Source organism: Dromiciops gliroides, chromosome 6 (genome assembly GCF_019393635.1).
Source record: "Dromiciops gliroides isolate mDroGli1 chromosome 6, mDroGli1.pri, whole genome shotgun sequence".
In the NCBI taxonomy this organism is placed as follows: domain Eukaryota; kingdom Metazoa; phylum Chordata; class Mammalia; order Microbiotheria; family Microbiotheriidae; genus Dromiciops; species Dromiciops gliroides.
Window position 1 is genome coordinate 255,595,756 of NC_057866.1, and position 14,036 is coordinate 255,609,791.

Below are 14,036 nucleotides of genomic sequence, written 5' to 3' on the forward strand. Positions count from 1 at the left end.
ACTTACACACACACACACACACACACACACACATACCACTTATCAGGGCAAGGCACTGTGCCACGTGCTATGGATGCAAGCACAAGAAAAAATGGTGCCCTCTTTCAGAAAGCTAATGTTCTCTTGTAAGATTCAACAGCCCTTAGAAAATACATGGCACATATTAAGTACTTAAAAATGTTTCAGTGGATAAAGCACCAGCCCTGGATTCAGGAGGACTCAAGTTCAAATCTGACTTCAGACACTTGACACTTACTAGCTTGTGACCCTGGGCAAGTCACTTAACCCTAATTGCCCTGCAAAAAAAATGCTTATGGACTTGTGATGTAATTGGATGAGCAAATATAAGATAGTTCAAGAAAGGAGAGAACACTAACAGCAAGAGGGATCAGGAAAGGTTTCATGGAGGTGGTTGCACCTGAGTTGAGTCTTAAAGAAAGAGAAGCACTCAAAGAAGTAGAGATGAGAAGGAAATTCAAACGCTCGGAGATGAGAGATGAAACACAGGGTTTGGGGAAGAGTGTGGGCTGATTTAGCCAGAACAGAGGACGCATGAAGGAGTGTGATATGAGATAAGCCTGCTGTGGCTCTCTTTGTGTTGGCTAAGAACTGGAAATCGAGGGGATGTCCATCAGTTGGGGAATGGCTGAACAAGTTGTGGTATGTGACTGTGATCGAATATTATTGTGCTATAAGAAATGGCAAGCAGGATGATTTCAGAAAAACCTGGAAAGATTTATATGAACTGATGTATAGTGAACATTGTACACAGTAACAGAAACACAGAGATGACAGACATGGCTCTTCTCAACAACACAATGATCCAAGACAATCCCAAAGAATTCATGATGAGACATGCTATCCCACCTCCAGAGAAAGAATTGATATTATCTAAATATAAACTGAAGCACACTATTTTTTCTTTTTCTTTCTTTTTTCTTCAAGTCTCCTTGTACAAAATGACTAATATGAAAATGGTTTACATGATTGTACATGCATAACCTATATCCGATTGCTTACAATCTCAAGGACAGTGGAAGAGAGGGGAAGGGAGGGAGGGAGGCATAGACTTTGAAACTCAAAACATTAAAAAAAACACTAAAAACTATTTTAACATGGAATTGGGGAAAAATAAAATATTATCTAAAAAATGATAAACCTGTCGTGGTCTGGAAAAGTTGTTTTGCTCCAATGAATCAAATGTTTTTCTTATAGTCAAGAGACAATAGACATTCTGTATTCTTAGCACCTTTCAGTCGATTGTGATCGGCAAGAAGAATGTCAGCTCTTTGAGGGCAAAAACTCTTATCCTTGCTCTTTTTATTTTCCTAGTGCTCTGTAGCATTGAGTTAACAAAAACTTGCTGAGTTTGACTGGAAAAGTGGGCTGAAGCCAGATTGTGGAAGGTGTTCGATATCAAGCTAAATTTTCTTTTATAAGCAACTGAGAGTTTTTTGAGGAGTAGAGAGGTATAGTTAGACCTGTGCTTGATGGAAATTATTTTGGCTGTTTTGTGGAAACTAGATGAGAGAGGGAGAGAGAGGGAACAGAGAGACGAATTAGGAAGCTACTGCAATAGTCTAAGTGAGACATTACCTGGACTGGAATGTTGGCTCTCTGAATGGAGAGAGAGATACAGATGCCAGATAATTTGTGGAAGGAGAATCAACAAAACTTGGCAAGTGATGAGAGGTAAAAAATGAGGGGAGGGGCAGCTAGGTGGCACAGTGGATAAAGCACCGGACCTGGATTCAGGAGGACCTGAGGTCAAATTTGACCTCAGTCACTTGACACTTTACTAGTTGTGTGACCCTGGGCAAGTCACTTAACCCTCATTGCCTCACAAAAAAAAAATGAGGAGAAAGAGTCAGGATGTCTGCAAGGTTGCAAACTTTGGGTCACTGATGTTCTCAACAGAATTAGAGAAGTTTGGAGAATGTAGAGGTTTAGCAAGGAAGATGACCACTCCCATTTTTGACTAGCTGAGCTTGAGATGGGCCAGGAAATATCTAAGTAGAAATGTCTAATAAGTAGGCAATGATGTAGAATTAGAACGTGGGAGATGGCTACAGGAGTCATGTGTATAGAGATAATTAAATCTTTGATGGCCGATGAGTTTACTAAGAGAGAGACTATAGAAAGAGAAAAGGAGGGGGCCAGGGCAGAGAATTAGAGGTAGAAGAAGGATGCTAACAAACCAAAGGAGGTTGAGGAAGAGGAGGAACAGACAGAAAGAAGGAGAAACAGAAAGAGCAGTGTCATGTAAACTAGGCAGAGCATATCCAAGAGAAAGGGACTTTTGTAGTCAAGATCAAAAGCCAGAGAGAAGTTAAGAGAAAAAACAGTGTCATTCACTCTGCACAGTACTAAAGAAGAATAACCAAACAAGTCACATCTTCTTGGTGGCACTATGGAAAATGATCCTGGGGATTATCAATATTGCTTCTCCTTGGTCATATCCAGAAAGAGGATGTGCCCTCTGAGGAAGGACGGTGTTGCTATGGGGTACTAGCTAAAGATAGAATGAAGGCTTATGGGGCATCTTATAATTTCCACTGAAAAACTGGCCATTCAAACAAAATAATCCCCCTGAAGGAAGTTGATTTGCTAGCTCTGTGCCTATAGAGACGGCTCCTCTGCTAGTTTAAGAAGATGTATTCTAGCAATGAGAACCATTTATGCAGCTGAAGGATGACATCAAAGGGGAAAGAAATACCACAGCCACGAGAGACGAGACCACAGCACTGGCCACAAGGAAGGAAAAGGAGAGAAAAAACCTCTGGGTCAGTGTTTAGAATCTTTGTTCAGACTTTCTCTTCTTACCTCTTTCCCTCCTTCCTCGACAATGAAGAAGGGGTTAGTCCCATCAGATACAGTGAAGGTAAAACGGTCTTTGAGGGAGTTGCTGCCATCATGGCTGTAGCTAATCTTGTTCTGGTAGACGTCTTCCATGGTGAACGTGGTGGTCTGGCGGTAATGTTGCCCATTGCTGGTGTGTTCAATAGTGCCGTGTCGCGGGGGCTGAACTACGGTAAATGTGACCGATTCTGCCTGTGGAGGCAAAGAAGGGGAGAGGGAAAAAGAAACAACTCAGACAAGTGGCTCGCTATTGTTGCTTTCCCTAACGAATCCTGAGAGAATAAAAAAGGGTCCAAGGGTCTTTATAAAGTGGAAATTGAGATTTCCTTTTAGTACCTTAAAAGGGAAAGCAAGAAGAAATGGTACTAGCTGCCCTCCCTCTGCCCAGGAAATTCCTTCTAGTCCCTTCAATGGTGACTGTATAACCCTTTAATATTACTTTTTTTCCATGAGACTGCTATGTGTAGAGATACAATGAAAAGTAAAAGATGGTCCCTGCTCTCAAGGAGCCCACAAACCGATGGCCTGACCTTTCTTTTATTATTATTATTATTTTTTTTTTGGTGAGGTAATGAGGGTTAAGTGACTTGCCCAGGGTCACACAGCTAGTAAGTGTCACGTGTCTGAGGCCAGATTTGAACTCAGGTCCTCCTGAATCCAGGGCCAGTGCTTTATCTACTGTGCCACCTAGCTGCCCCTATGGTCTGACCTTTCTTAAGGCCAGCCCAGAGTCAGAAAGTGACCTCACTCAAAACCACACCCACCTGAAAGCCTTGTTCCCACCAGAGGATCTGTTCTCTGGACTCTGACATCAGCACGGCTATGCTGAACCACCCTCAAATCCAGTGAACCAATAGACTTGAATGACACTAGCCACTTAGCTTTAAGCAGTGTGTAAGGGCAGCCTCTCCCCCTTCCCTCAGAGAGCTAACGCTGGAGGATCTCGCTCTTGGCCCTGGAACTTGGTGAGAGCAGAGGTAGCTCACTATGGTTCCCCATTTTCTTTCTCCTCTCTCCTAGCGAGGCTTTTCCATTTTTCAGAGCCATGAGCGCTCTCTTTATTAATATCTAATATGCTTTAATAAATGCTTAATGCCCCCAAACTGGTGGAGTAGCCTCTAATTTCTAAGTAACAAATATATAATAACCCCCCCCTAATTTTCCCTAAACCTGGGACAGTAATAGGGCTACCACATATAGTTTTACTTACCATACTGACAACCCTTAAATATTTAAAGGAAGCTATCACAGCCCCTAGCTGTTCTCTCCTCCAATCTTTCATTTCCAAGTTCTACAACTAAACTTCCCAAGCCATATCCTTGAAGCCCGGAAGCACCCTGGCTCCTCTCCAGTTTATCAATACCCTTCCTCTATTAAATGTTTATTTTTCATGCTTCCCCCCCAAAATATAACAAAAACAATGAAAGAGATAGGTTTGGTCACATATTCCTAACATCCTGATTAAAAATCGTAATTATAAATTCCATGGTTTTTAACTTGGAAACTGAGTATCACCAACTCCCCTCTTCCCATCCCCCCAGTTCCTCCCAAAACAGACACAAATACACAGACAACACACACACACACACACACACACACCCTCTCAGCATCACCAGACAAGAGTTGGCCTTACCTCTGTGTCAGCATCAACGGCTTTAAGCTCAAACTCTGTGATGGTTTTCCGCACTCCTTCCTGCACTCGAATCCCTGTGTTTTGTACAATGGGTAATGAGTCATCCACAGCATTGATGGTGATGGGAAAGGTTTGACTCACCTAAAATGAGGAGAAAAGCATGGGGGTGGGTTTTTTCCTTTCTCAACATTCATCTTCACTCACCCACCCCCAACCCAACATATGAATTCTAGAATGATTATTAGGACAAAACCTATGATGCATGAAGTTTTTCAAGGAAGTCTTTATAGCTCAACCTACCCGTCCTCAAGGAGATATAGTTATGGGTCCAAAAGAGGCTAAAGAAAATGTAACCCTTTTATTATCACACCACCTTTCACTAAATCACTGCTTTGGTGCTCACTGTGTGTCTGTATTGTGGTGTGAAGGTGATGCTGGGTTTTCTCTCTCTCTTTTTTGACACTGGGTCTCCCTATTTTGCCCAGATTGGAAATACAGTTCCCACTAATGGGTCCCATCCCACCAGTGATCAGCATATTTTTTAACTTTTTTCTAGCCTAGGCTGACCCATCCCTCCCTAGACAACCTGGTGTCTCCCTCAAAGGTTCACCACCTTGTTGCCAGATTTAGGGCAAACAACTCATGGGTTTTATCCCACTGCAGCTCAGAACTTCCAAACTCAAATGAACTGCCAACTTCAGCTATCCGGCAGCAGGCACTATGGATTATAGTGATGATAATATTAACAATAATAATAGCCAACATTCATACAGAGCCTACTCTGTGCCTGGCATTGTGCTTAGTACTTTACAAATATAATTTCATTTGACCCTCACAACAACCCTGGGATGTAGTGCTATTATTATCCCCATTTTGCACTTCAGGAAACTGAGGCAAATAGAAGTCAAGTGAATTGTCCAGGGTCCCACAGCTAGTAAGTGCCTAAAGCTGGATTTGAATTCAGATCTTCCAGATTCTGGGCTCAATGCTCTATCCACTATACTACCTAGCTGCCTGGGTTGTTAAAGTCTCTGTTAGTAGAGCTTATTAATCTGTAAAAACAGTGATTTTAGTCCTGGAAATGGAACTCAAATATTTTGGCTTTAGCTCCTTGTAAAACTGTCCTTGGAAGGGAATGCCCACCTGAATCCATTGAAATACTGAACAGAAAACTGTAGCTGGTTAGAAATCCCTTATGAAAGGAGAGAGAAAGAATTCCATCACTCACTAGGTTGGCTCCATCAGAGACTGTGAAGGTAAAGGCATCACTGTGTTTTTCCACTTCACTGGTGTGGATATATTGGATGCTTCGAGCAGTTAGGTCCGCTTGAGTGAAGGAACTAATCTGGATGCCTGGCAAAAGGGGAAAAGAGAAACACTCAATGACCAAGGGTGAAGAGAAAGAAACAAGAAAGAAAAAGAACTGATAAGAGAAATGGGGGCCAGCCCCACCTCTGGAAATCAAGATAATAGAAAAGCATCGGGGACAGCTAGGTGGCACAGTGGATAAAGCACCAGTCCTGGATTCAGGAGGACCTGAGGTCAAATGTGACCTCAGACACTTGACACTTACCAGCTGTGTGACCCCGGGCAAGTCACTTAACACTCATTGCCCCACCAAAAAAACACGACATACCAAAAAACCAACAAACAAACCAAAAACAACCCCCCCCAAAAAAGAAAGAAAAGCATCTCATCTATGTTTTATATAATTTTACCATCTCCCATTTGGCCTGCAACCATATGTTGTTGTTATTGTTATTGTTGTCATTTGTCCTTCATTTTCAAAGAGGACCATAACACTGCAGGGATGTCATGACTTGCACTGAATTGGATTTAAGTGAGGGAGGGCTGTGCAAGGTCATCAGCCTCACTCTCTCCTTCAGAGCCATCTGGGTCCAGTGCTAAGATACACATCAGGATGATGGAAGATGGCCCTGGATGTTTAAGACAAGTGGGGTTGAGTGACCTGCCCAGGGTCCCATAGCTAGTAAGTGTCTGAGGTGACATTTGAACTCAGGTCCTCCCAACTTCAGGGCCAATGCTCTATCCTGCCACTTAGCTGCCCCAGTTATATTGGTAAGGTGAGACAGAATCTTCAATTTGGGAGGGACCTCAGAGTTCAAATCACATCTAAACGAGTAATAATAATAATTGTGAAGAAGATGACAATAATAATTGTAACAGCTAGTATTTATATGGAGCATTCAAAGGTTTGCAAGACTCTTTTTCGTGGGGCAATGGGGGTTAAGTGACTTGCCCAGGGTCACACAGCTAGTAAGTGTCAAGTGTCTGAGGCTGGATTTGAACTCAGGTCCTCCTCAATCCAGGGCTGGTGCTTTATCCACTATGCCACCTAGCTGCCCCCATTCTCATCATTTTTTAACCTTGCATAAGTACTAACTTTGCCCTGCAAAATTCTTTAAACAGGTAATCTCATTTGATCCTTATAACCACTTATAACCACTGTAGGAGGTAGGTGTTATCATTATCCCCATTTTACAGATAAAGAAACGGATGTACAAAGAAATCAAGTGACTTTTGTAGGGTCATAGGTAATTTTTGAGGCAGAATTTGAACTCAGGTCTTCCTGACTTCAAGTCACTGTGCTCTATGAACTATGACACCTAACTGCCTTCTATAATGTTCTTAACAAGTGGTTGTCACGGGGCAGCTAGGTGGTGTAGTAGATAGAGCACTACACCAGGAGGACCTGAGTTCAAATCCGGCCTCAGACACTTTACACACTTACTAGCTGTGTGACCCTGGGCAAGTCACTTAACCCCAATTGCCTCACCAAAAAAACCCCAAACAAACAAAAAACAAGTGGTTGTCCAACTTTCTCTTGAAAAGCTTCAATAAGGAGAAATTCACTACTTCCCAAGGCAGGCCATTCCCCCTAGGAAAGCTCAGACTGGGAGAAAATCTTTTCTTATATTAGGTTCAAGTTTGCCCCTTTGAATCTTCTGTGTACTGATTCTAATTCTGTCTTCTGTGGCCAAGCAGAACAAATCTGATTTCTCTTTTAAGAAAGAGCTGAACAGCTACCACACTCATTTTGGACTTCTCTAGGCTAAATATCATTGGGTTTTTTTGGTTATACTCATGTGACATGATCTCCTCTTCCTTTACCATCCTGGCGGCCCTCTCCTGAAATGCCTCAGTTTGGCAATGTCCTCTCAAATATGGGACCCCAAACTCCAGACATGGTTTGACCTGGGCAGAGTACTGAGGGACTATCATCTACTTCATATTAGATTTGTCACCCTCCTCAATGTAATCCAAGTTCATATAAGCACTTCTCTTCTTCATGTGGCTGTGTGCTATTGTGGAAGGGTTAATCTGGGAATCCATATGGATTGTTCTAGGTGATATATAAAGGAGTATGTTCAAAATGAGAATTGTTGGCTTTTAGACCGACAAATAAGAGGCCTGTTCCCTGTCTCTGTCATTAACTGGTCATGGTTTGACTCTTGTCAGGATCCCTGTGCCAAGACTACCCACACCTCTTTTTTTTTTTTTTTTGGCGGGGCAATGGGGGTTAAGTGACTTGCCCAGGGTCACACAGCTAGTAAGTGTCAAGTGTCTGAGGTCAGATTTGAACTCAGGTACTCCTGAATCCAGGGCTGGTGCTTTATCCACTGTGCCGCCTAGCTGCCCCCTACACCCTCTCTTTTTACTATTAGGAGACGCCCTGTTTTCCAGAGCTAAGGCCCAGCCATCAAGCTGTAGCCTGAGATTGGCCTAACAACAATCCTTTGAGCTTACCCCTTGGATGAATAAAACCAAAGAACTGTTGTTTCACACCAGTACCAGGTGGTCTCTGAGCTCAGACCAATACCTGTAGAAATCATGTTCTGGTCATGAAGCCCTGCTACGAATCAAACTCGTCTCATTATTGCTGTTACTCCTCACTGTCAGGACTACAGCTCACAGTGTAGCCATTGCTATATGCATCAAGGTTTAGCCTCGCTAAAGAGGGTCCCCGCCTAGAGGAGGCCCCGGAACATGTATCTGGTTTCCCTCCTTCAAAGGAATAAAGAAAGCCTTTTGCTTATGACCACTGTTGTCTATATGCTTTGATTTTATTGTGTTTTTATTTGATTTTATTGCTTATAGTTAATTGTGCTTGTGATAACCTGTGGGAGCTCTTTGATATTTTCAGAGTTAACAACAGTTGTATAACCTCTGTGACTCTTCAGTCATTTATTTTCAGAGTTGACACTCTGAATAAGTCACTTCCTATCTCTGGGCTTTGGAATCATTTGTAAAACAAGAGGCTTCTCTTAAATGATCCCTACGGTTTCTTCTAGCTGTAACATTCTAGGATCCTACAACATTTGAAATCTCAATGCGGTTAGCCTGATGTTATTACATCTTCCAAGAGAGATATAGCTTTGCCTTGCAGGGTTAGACAGAAATCTATAAGACAGACCACTTCGGTTCCAGCCTGTTAAGAGCTGATGCTGCAAACACAGAAAATATAAAATGCCTCATCGGGAAGCTAATGCCCCGGCAGAGCAAGAGGCTGCTCTATCTTCTTAAGAAATGGTTAACGCCAAGTAGGGATGTGAATTTAAACTGTGGAAGTTGGTAGGATTTTGCGGTGGTGTTTTTTGTTTTGTTTTTCTAATGATAAAAAGCAGTGCTGCTCATGTCAGAATCAAATAGGGAACATTTAAATCAAAGGGCTTCCTTTTGCTCTTTATGAATGAGCTAAGTTGTTTTTTTGCTGACACCAACAAGGGCAAACGATCCAATCCCAAGAAATGCCTCAGAAACAGCCGAGCTCAAGTTTAGGGATGGATTTAATAGATTTAGGGTCCAATACCCACAGGCACAAATGGAAAATACATTTGTTCCGTGAGGAATAAAAGGAGCCAATTTTGATTCAGTCTTGACTAACTCAGAAAAATGAGCTTAAGATGAAAACTCACTGAAACTGAAAAGATGCAGACAACATCAACCTGGTCTCCCTGATAATATGCATCCTGCAGTGTCATCGTAACATGTTTTATACCCACTGCATGTAATGTGATTCCTGGTTTCGGGATTACTTTTAATCATGGAAATGTCATCTAATAAAAAGCCACTTGAAAGTTAATGCTTTTTTTTTGATAAAATATTCAAGAGAGGCTAGTTCTCTCTATGTAGAGATGACTCCCAGATCTTTATCCTCAGCCTTAGTGTCTCTCCCCACTTCCAGTCCCACGTCACTGTATAGTGAACGTTCCAAGCTGAATAAACCTATGTCCCAAACAGAACTAGTTATCTTTCCCTCAAAACCTACCCAGTTCATCTAAATTTCCCTATCAAGGGAACCACCATCCTTTCAGTCTCCCAGGCTTGTGACCTCAGTATCATCCCGGATGCTTCAGCCTCCCTCATCTCATTATATCTAATCAGTTGCCAGATTTTATTATTTCTGCCTCCACAATATCTTTTCTATCTGACCCCTTTCCTCTACTCAGAAGGTCCCTACCCTAGCTCGGGTCATCATCATTTTCCTCACCTGAACTATTGCAGTCGCCTCATAATTCATCTCCCTTGAGAGCAGGTAGGTGGCACAGTGGATAGAGCACCAGCCCTGGAGTCAGGAAGATCTGAGTTCAAATCTAACCTCAGATATTTACTAGCCATATGACCCTGGACAAGTCATTTAACCCTTATTGCCTCAAAAAAATTTCATCTCCCTCCCTGTCTCCAATCCACCCTTCATAAAGTTGCCAAAGTGATATGCATTAAGTACAGGCTTGGCTATGTCATTCCCTACTCAGCAAATTCCAGGGACTCTGTTGCCTCTGAGATAAAATAGAAGCTTCCCTGTTTGATATTTGGAGCCCTTCACAATCAAGAGCCAACCTGCCCATCCAAAATTATTGTACGTTACTTCCTTTCCCCTACTCTCTGACTTGGCCAAAGTGATGTTTTTGCTGTTTCTCGTGCATAGTGCTCCAATCCTATCATTTCATAGGAGGATGAGAAGACTCAGGGTGGTATTGAGGACTGTCTTGAATTAGTTGATGGGCTGCCATGTGGATGGATTAGTCTTGGGCTAGAATGGGCTGACTGGAGAGATCAGGCCCAACAGTCCCTTTCAATGCTCAAATTCTATGATTCTGTGATGTCTCATCTTCATTCCTTTGGGTTGGCGGGCTGTCAAGCCTGGACTTCATTCCCTCCTCGCCATAACCTCTTAGAATTCCTCATTTTCTTTAAGATTCAGTTCAAGTTGATGCCGAGTGAGATGAGCAGAAGCAGGAGAACATTGTACACAGTATCAACAACATTGTGTGTGGATCAACTGTGATAGACTTGACTCTTCTCAGCAATACAATGGTTTAAGATTGTTCCAAAGGACTCATGATGGAAAATGCTCTCCAAATCCAGAAAAAAAGAACTGTGAAATCTAGATGCAGACTGAACCACACTATTCCTACTTTTTTGTTTTTGTTTTTTGAGGTTTTTCCCTTTTGTTCTGATTCTTTTTTCACAGCATGACTAATGCAGAAATATGTTAATTTGATTGTATATATATAACCTATATCAGATTGTTTGCTGTCTTGGGGAGGGGGCAGGGAGAAAAATTTGGAACTAGAAATCTTAGGAAAACAAATGTTGAAATCTATCTCTATATGTAACTAGAAAATAATAAAATACTTTTATGATATTAAAAAAAAGATTCAGTTCAAGTACCACCCTATCCCGAAACTTATCTTGATACCCATAGGACCCTCCCATGCAAAAATACTTTGTACTTATTTTTGTTTTCTGTGCATATTTACGTATACTGTTACCCCCAACAGAACAAAAGTTCCTCAGGACTGGGACTGGAGAGATAGACAGACAGACACATATTTTATTCTCCTAGTCTCTAGCAATGTTCAAGGCACATAAGAGGTACCTAACAAGCTTACTTAATTTCCAGTCCCAGCTAAAATCCTACCTTCTACAAGCAGACTTTTCCAATCCCTGTTATGAGGACAATGAACTTTCCATATAAGATTGCCCCACCCCCCATTAATTCCATCTGTATCTTTTTACATAGTTGTTTGCATATTGTCTCTCCCATTAGACTGGGAGCTCTCTGAGGGCAGGAACTTTTCTTTTGCCTTTCTTTGCATCCAGAGCATTTACTTAGCATAGTGACAGTTGACTAATAAATGCTTGTTGAATGAATGCTTCTAGATTATTTTAAAATCTAGACTAGGATGATCCTACAATTCACATGGCCATGGAGGTTGTGTGAATGACTAATTATCTAAACAATATCACAGAACTTAAGGGTAAGAAAGGGACTTTGAAGGTTTCAAGGTCATGGCCATTAATTCATAAGCAGATGAAATCACAGAGGCCAGAGAGCAATGACTTAGGAACAACATGGTGGCTCTTGCTTTAAATGCCTTTATCAGAGTATCATTTAAGGTGTGATACCAGACCTTGTTTTTCTATCTCATCTCTGTATTTTGGGTTAAATTCCTGATTTTTTAAAAATTCCCGATTTAATGCTGTTTCTGGAACATTTGGTAAGTAAACCTTGCACATAATCCTTTGGCCCCTGGGGGCAACAACTCTCACAAGTCATATTCTGCTTTCTTAATCAAAAAGGGACCACGTGGCATGTGAGTGGAAAGACACATTTGCTTATATTTGACATAGAAACACGGCTGAAATGAAGCAATAACGTGGCTCTATTTAAGGCCATAAACTCTGGAGACAGAAGGGCTTTCTCTTGGATGCTATTGGATCCTAGGAGTGCAGGCCACTGGAATGAGAGATCATTTAGGCCAGTCTGCTTATTTTACACATAGAGACTTGCCCAGAGACACATAACACATTAATTCCAGGGCTTTCCCCTCTATACTACCTCTAAGAGAAAGCTCTTTTCAGTATAACAACCATTCCTGCTGTCTCCAGACCTTTCTCAGAGACCCAGAGGATAAGAAAAACACAAAAAGGAATTCAAAATTTCATTGCGACAATACCCACAACAGTCAGCCAAGAAATGACCTGAGATAGTTTTGCTGATCCCCCCCACTCCATTCTTCCTTGTGATCTAAAAACAAAAGGTATTAATAAAATGTAATTAATAACAATTAGTAGTAATAAAATAAATTTTTCCAATTACATGTAATAACAATTTTTAAACTTTTGGGGTTTGAAATTCTCTCCTTCCCTCCTTTTCCTGCCCCGTCCTTGAGAAGGCAAGCACAAAAAATGTATTTTTTTAAAAAAAGAACCTGGTGATGCTGCATGTTCCAAGTATCCCAGCTGGGGCTGCTTTGTAATCCTGAAGATTAACTCCCCAGGCTCACTGTCCTGGTCAGTGGCTGACAGCTGCAGAGTCGTGATTTTCTTTCCTGAGTTTTCATCCAGGACCAGTCCTTTGTTAACTATGACGACAGGTGGGAATTTGTCTTCTGAAAACATTGGGAACAAAGTGACAAGAATTAAAAAGCCATTTTGACCTTTTCTCAATGATTGCTGCACCACTTCTGTATCAAATATTTATGCCAGAGTGATTAACTATACTCACACTGTTTACCAAGAATACAAGACACTAAGTGAGCAGTGGATATAGAGTGCCAGGCCTGAAATCAGGAAGATCTGAGTTCAAATCTGACCTCAGATGTTAGCTATGTGGCAAATCATTTAACCCTTTCTGCCTCAGTTTCCTCATCTGTAAAAATGAGCTGGAGAAGAAAATAGAAAACCTCTCCAGTATCTCTGGCAAGAAAACCCCAAATGGGGTCACAAAGAAGCAGAAATGACTGAACAATAACAACAAATAAGTGCTTTCCTGATCTTTTTTTTTTTCATTTGGTCCTGGCTGGTGATTTCCAAGGTGAGTAAAATTCCTCTACCAATGCAGATTGGCAACTCCTCTGCAATTTATAGTATTGGAAAGAGATTAAGTGACTTGACCAAGGTGACAAGGCCAGTGTATATCTTTGATCTTGCAGTCCTTCTCTCACAGGCCACATTGCCTTTCATTCCTGATAATAATCATGCCAACAGTTTACTTTAACAGTTTGCAAAGTGCTTAAACAATGGTGGAAGGTAGGCAACTGAGACAGGGAGGTGGTTCAGAGAAAAGTACTCCAGATCTTCAGTCAGAAAGATCTGAATTCAAATCTAGCCTCAGACACTTCATTAGTGGCTTCTGTCTGCCTCACTTTCTTCTACAATGGGGATAATAATAGTATCTTCCTCTCAGAGTCATCGTGAAACAAAACTGAGATAATCCTTGAAAAGTGCTTTGGCAAACCTTAAAACACATTATAAGTGTTAACTATTACTAAGGTAGATAGCATGAATATTGTTATCCCATTTTATAGATAAGAAAACTTGTTCAGCAAAGGGAACTGATTTGTCTAGGGTTATATAACTAGTTAAGTGTCTGATGCAGTAATAGGTGACAATCCTGTTCCTTTTGTTGGGGGGAGATGGCGAGGGGAGACGGGGTTCCCCCATCTTTACAAGCTCTAAATGCAGTGGCCAATCACAAGCCTGCTCCCCATATTAAAGCTTTAAGCTGTTCCTT

The 14,036-nt window shown here is 41.6% G+C and overlaps 1 protein-coding gene across 1 annotated transcript in view; it reads right to left on the bottom strand.

Annotated features, from left to right (window-relative positions):
* FRAS1 (Fraser extracellular matrix complex subunit 1) overlaps window positions 1-14,036 on the bottom strand; it is a 515,723-nt gene that overhangs the window by 82,586 nt on the left and 419,101 nt on the right. The window contains 4 exon segments of the mRNA XM_043971175.1: window positions 2,824-3,051; window positions 4,493-4,633; window positions 5,721-5,845; window positions 12,733-12,912. Of these exon segments, the coding sequence (XP_043827110.1) occupies window positions 2,824-3,051; window positions 4,493-4,633; window positions 5,721-5,845; window positions 12,733-12,912 (674 nt within the window).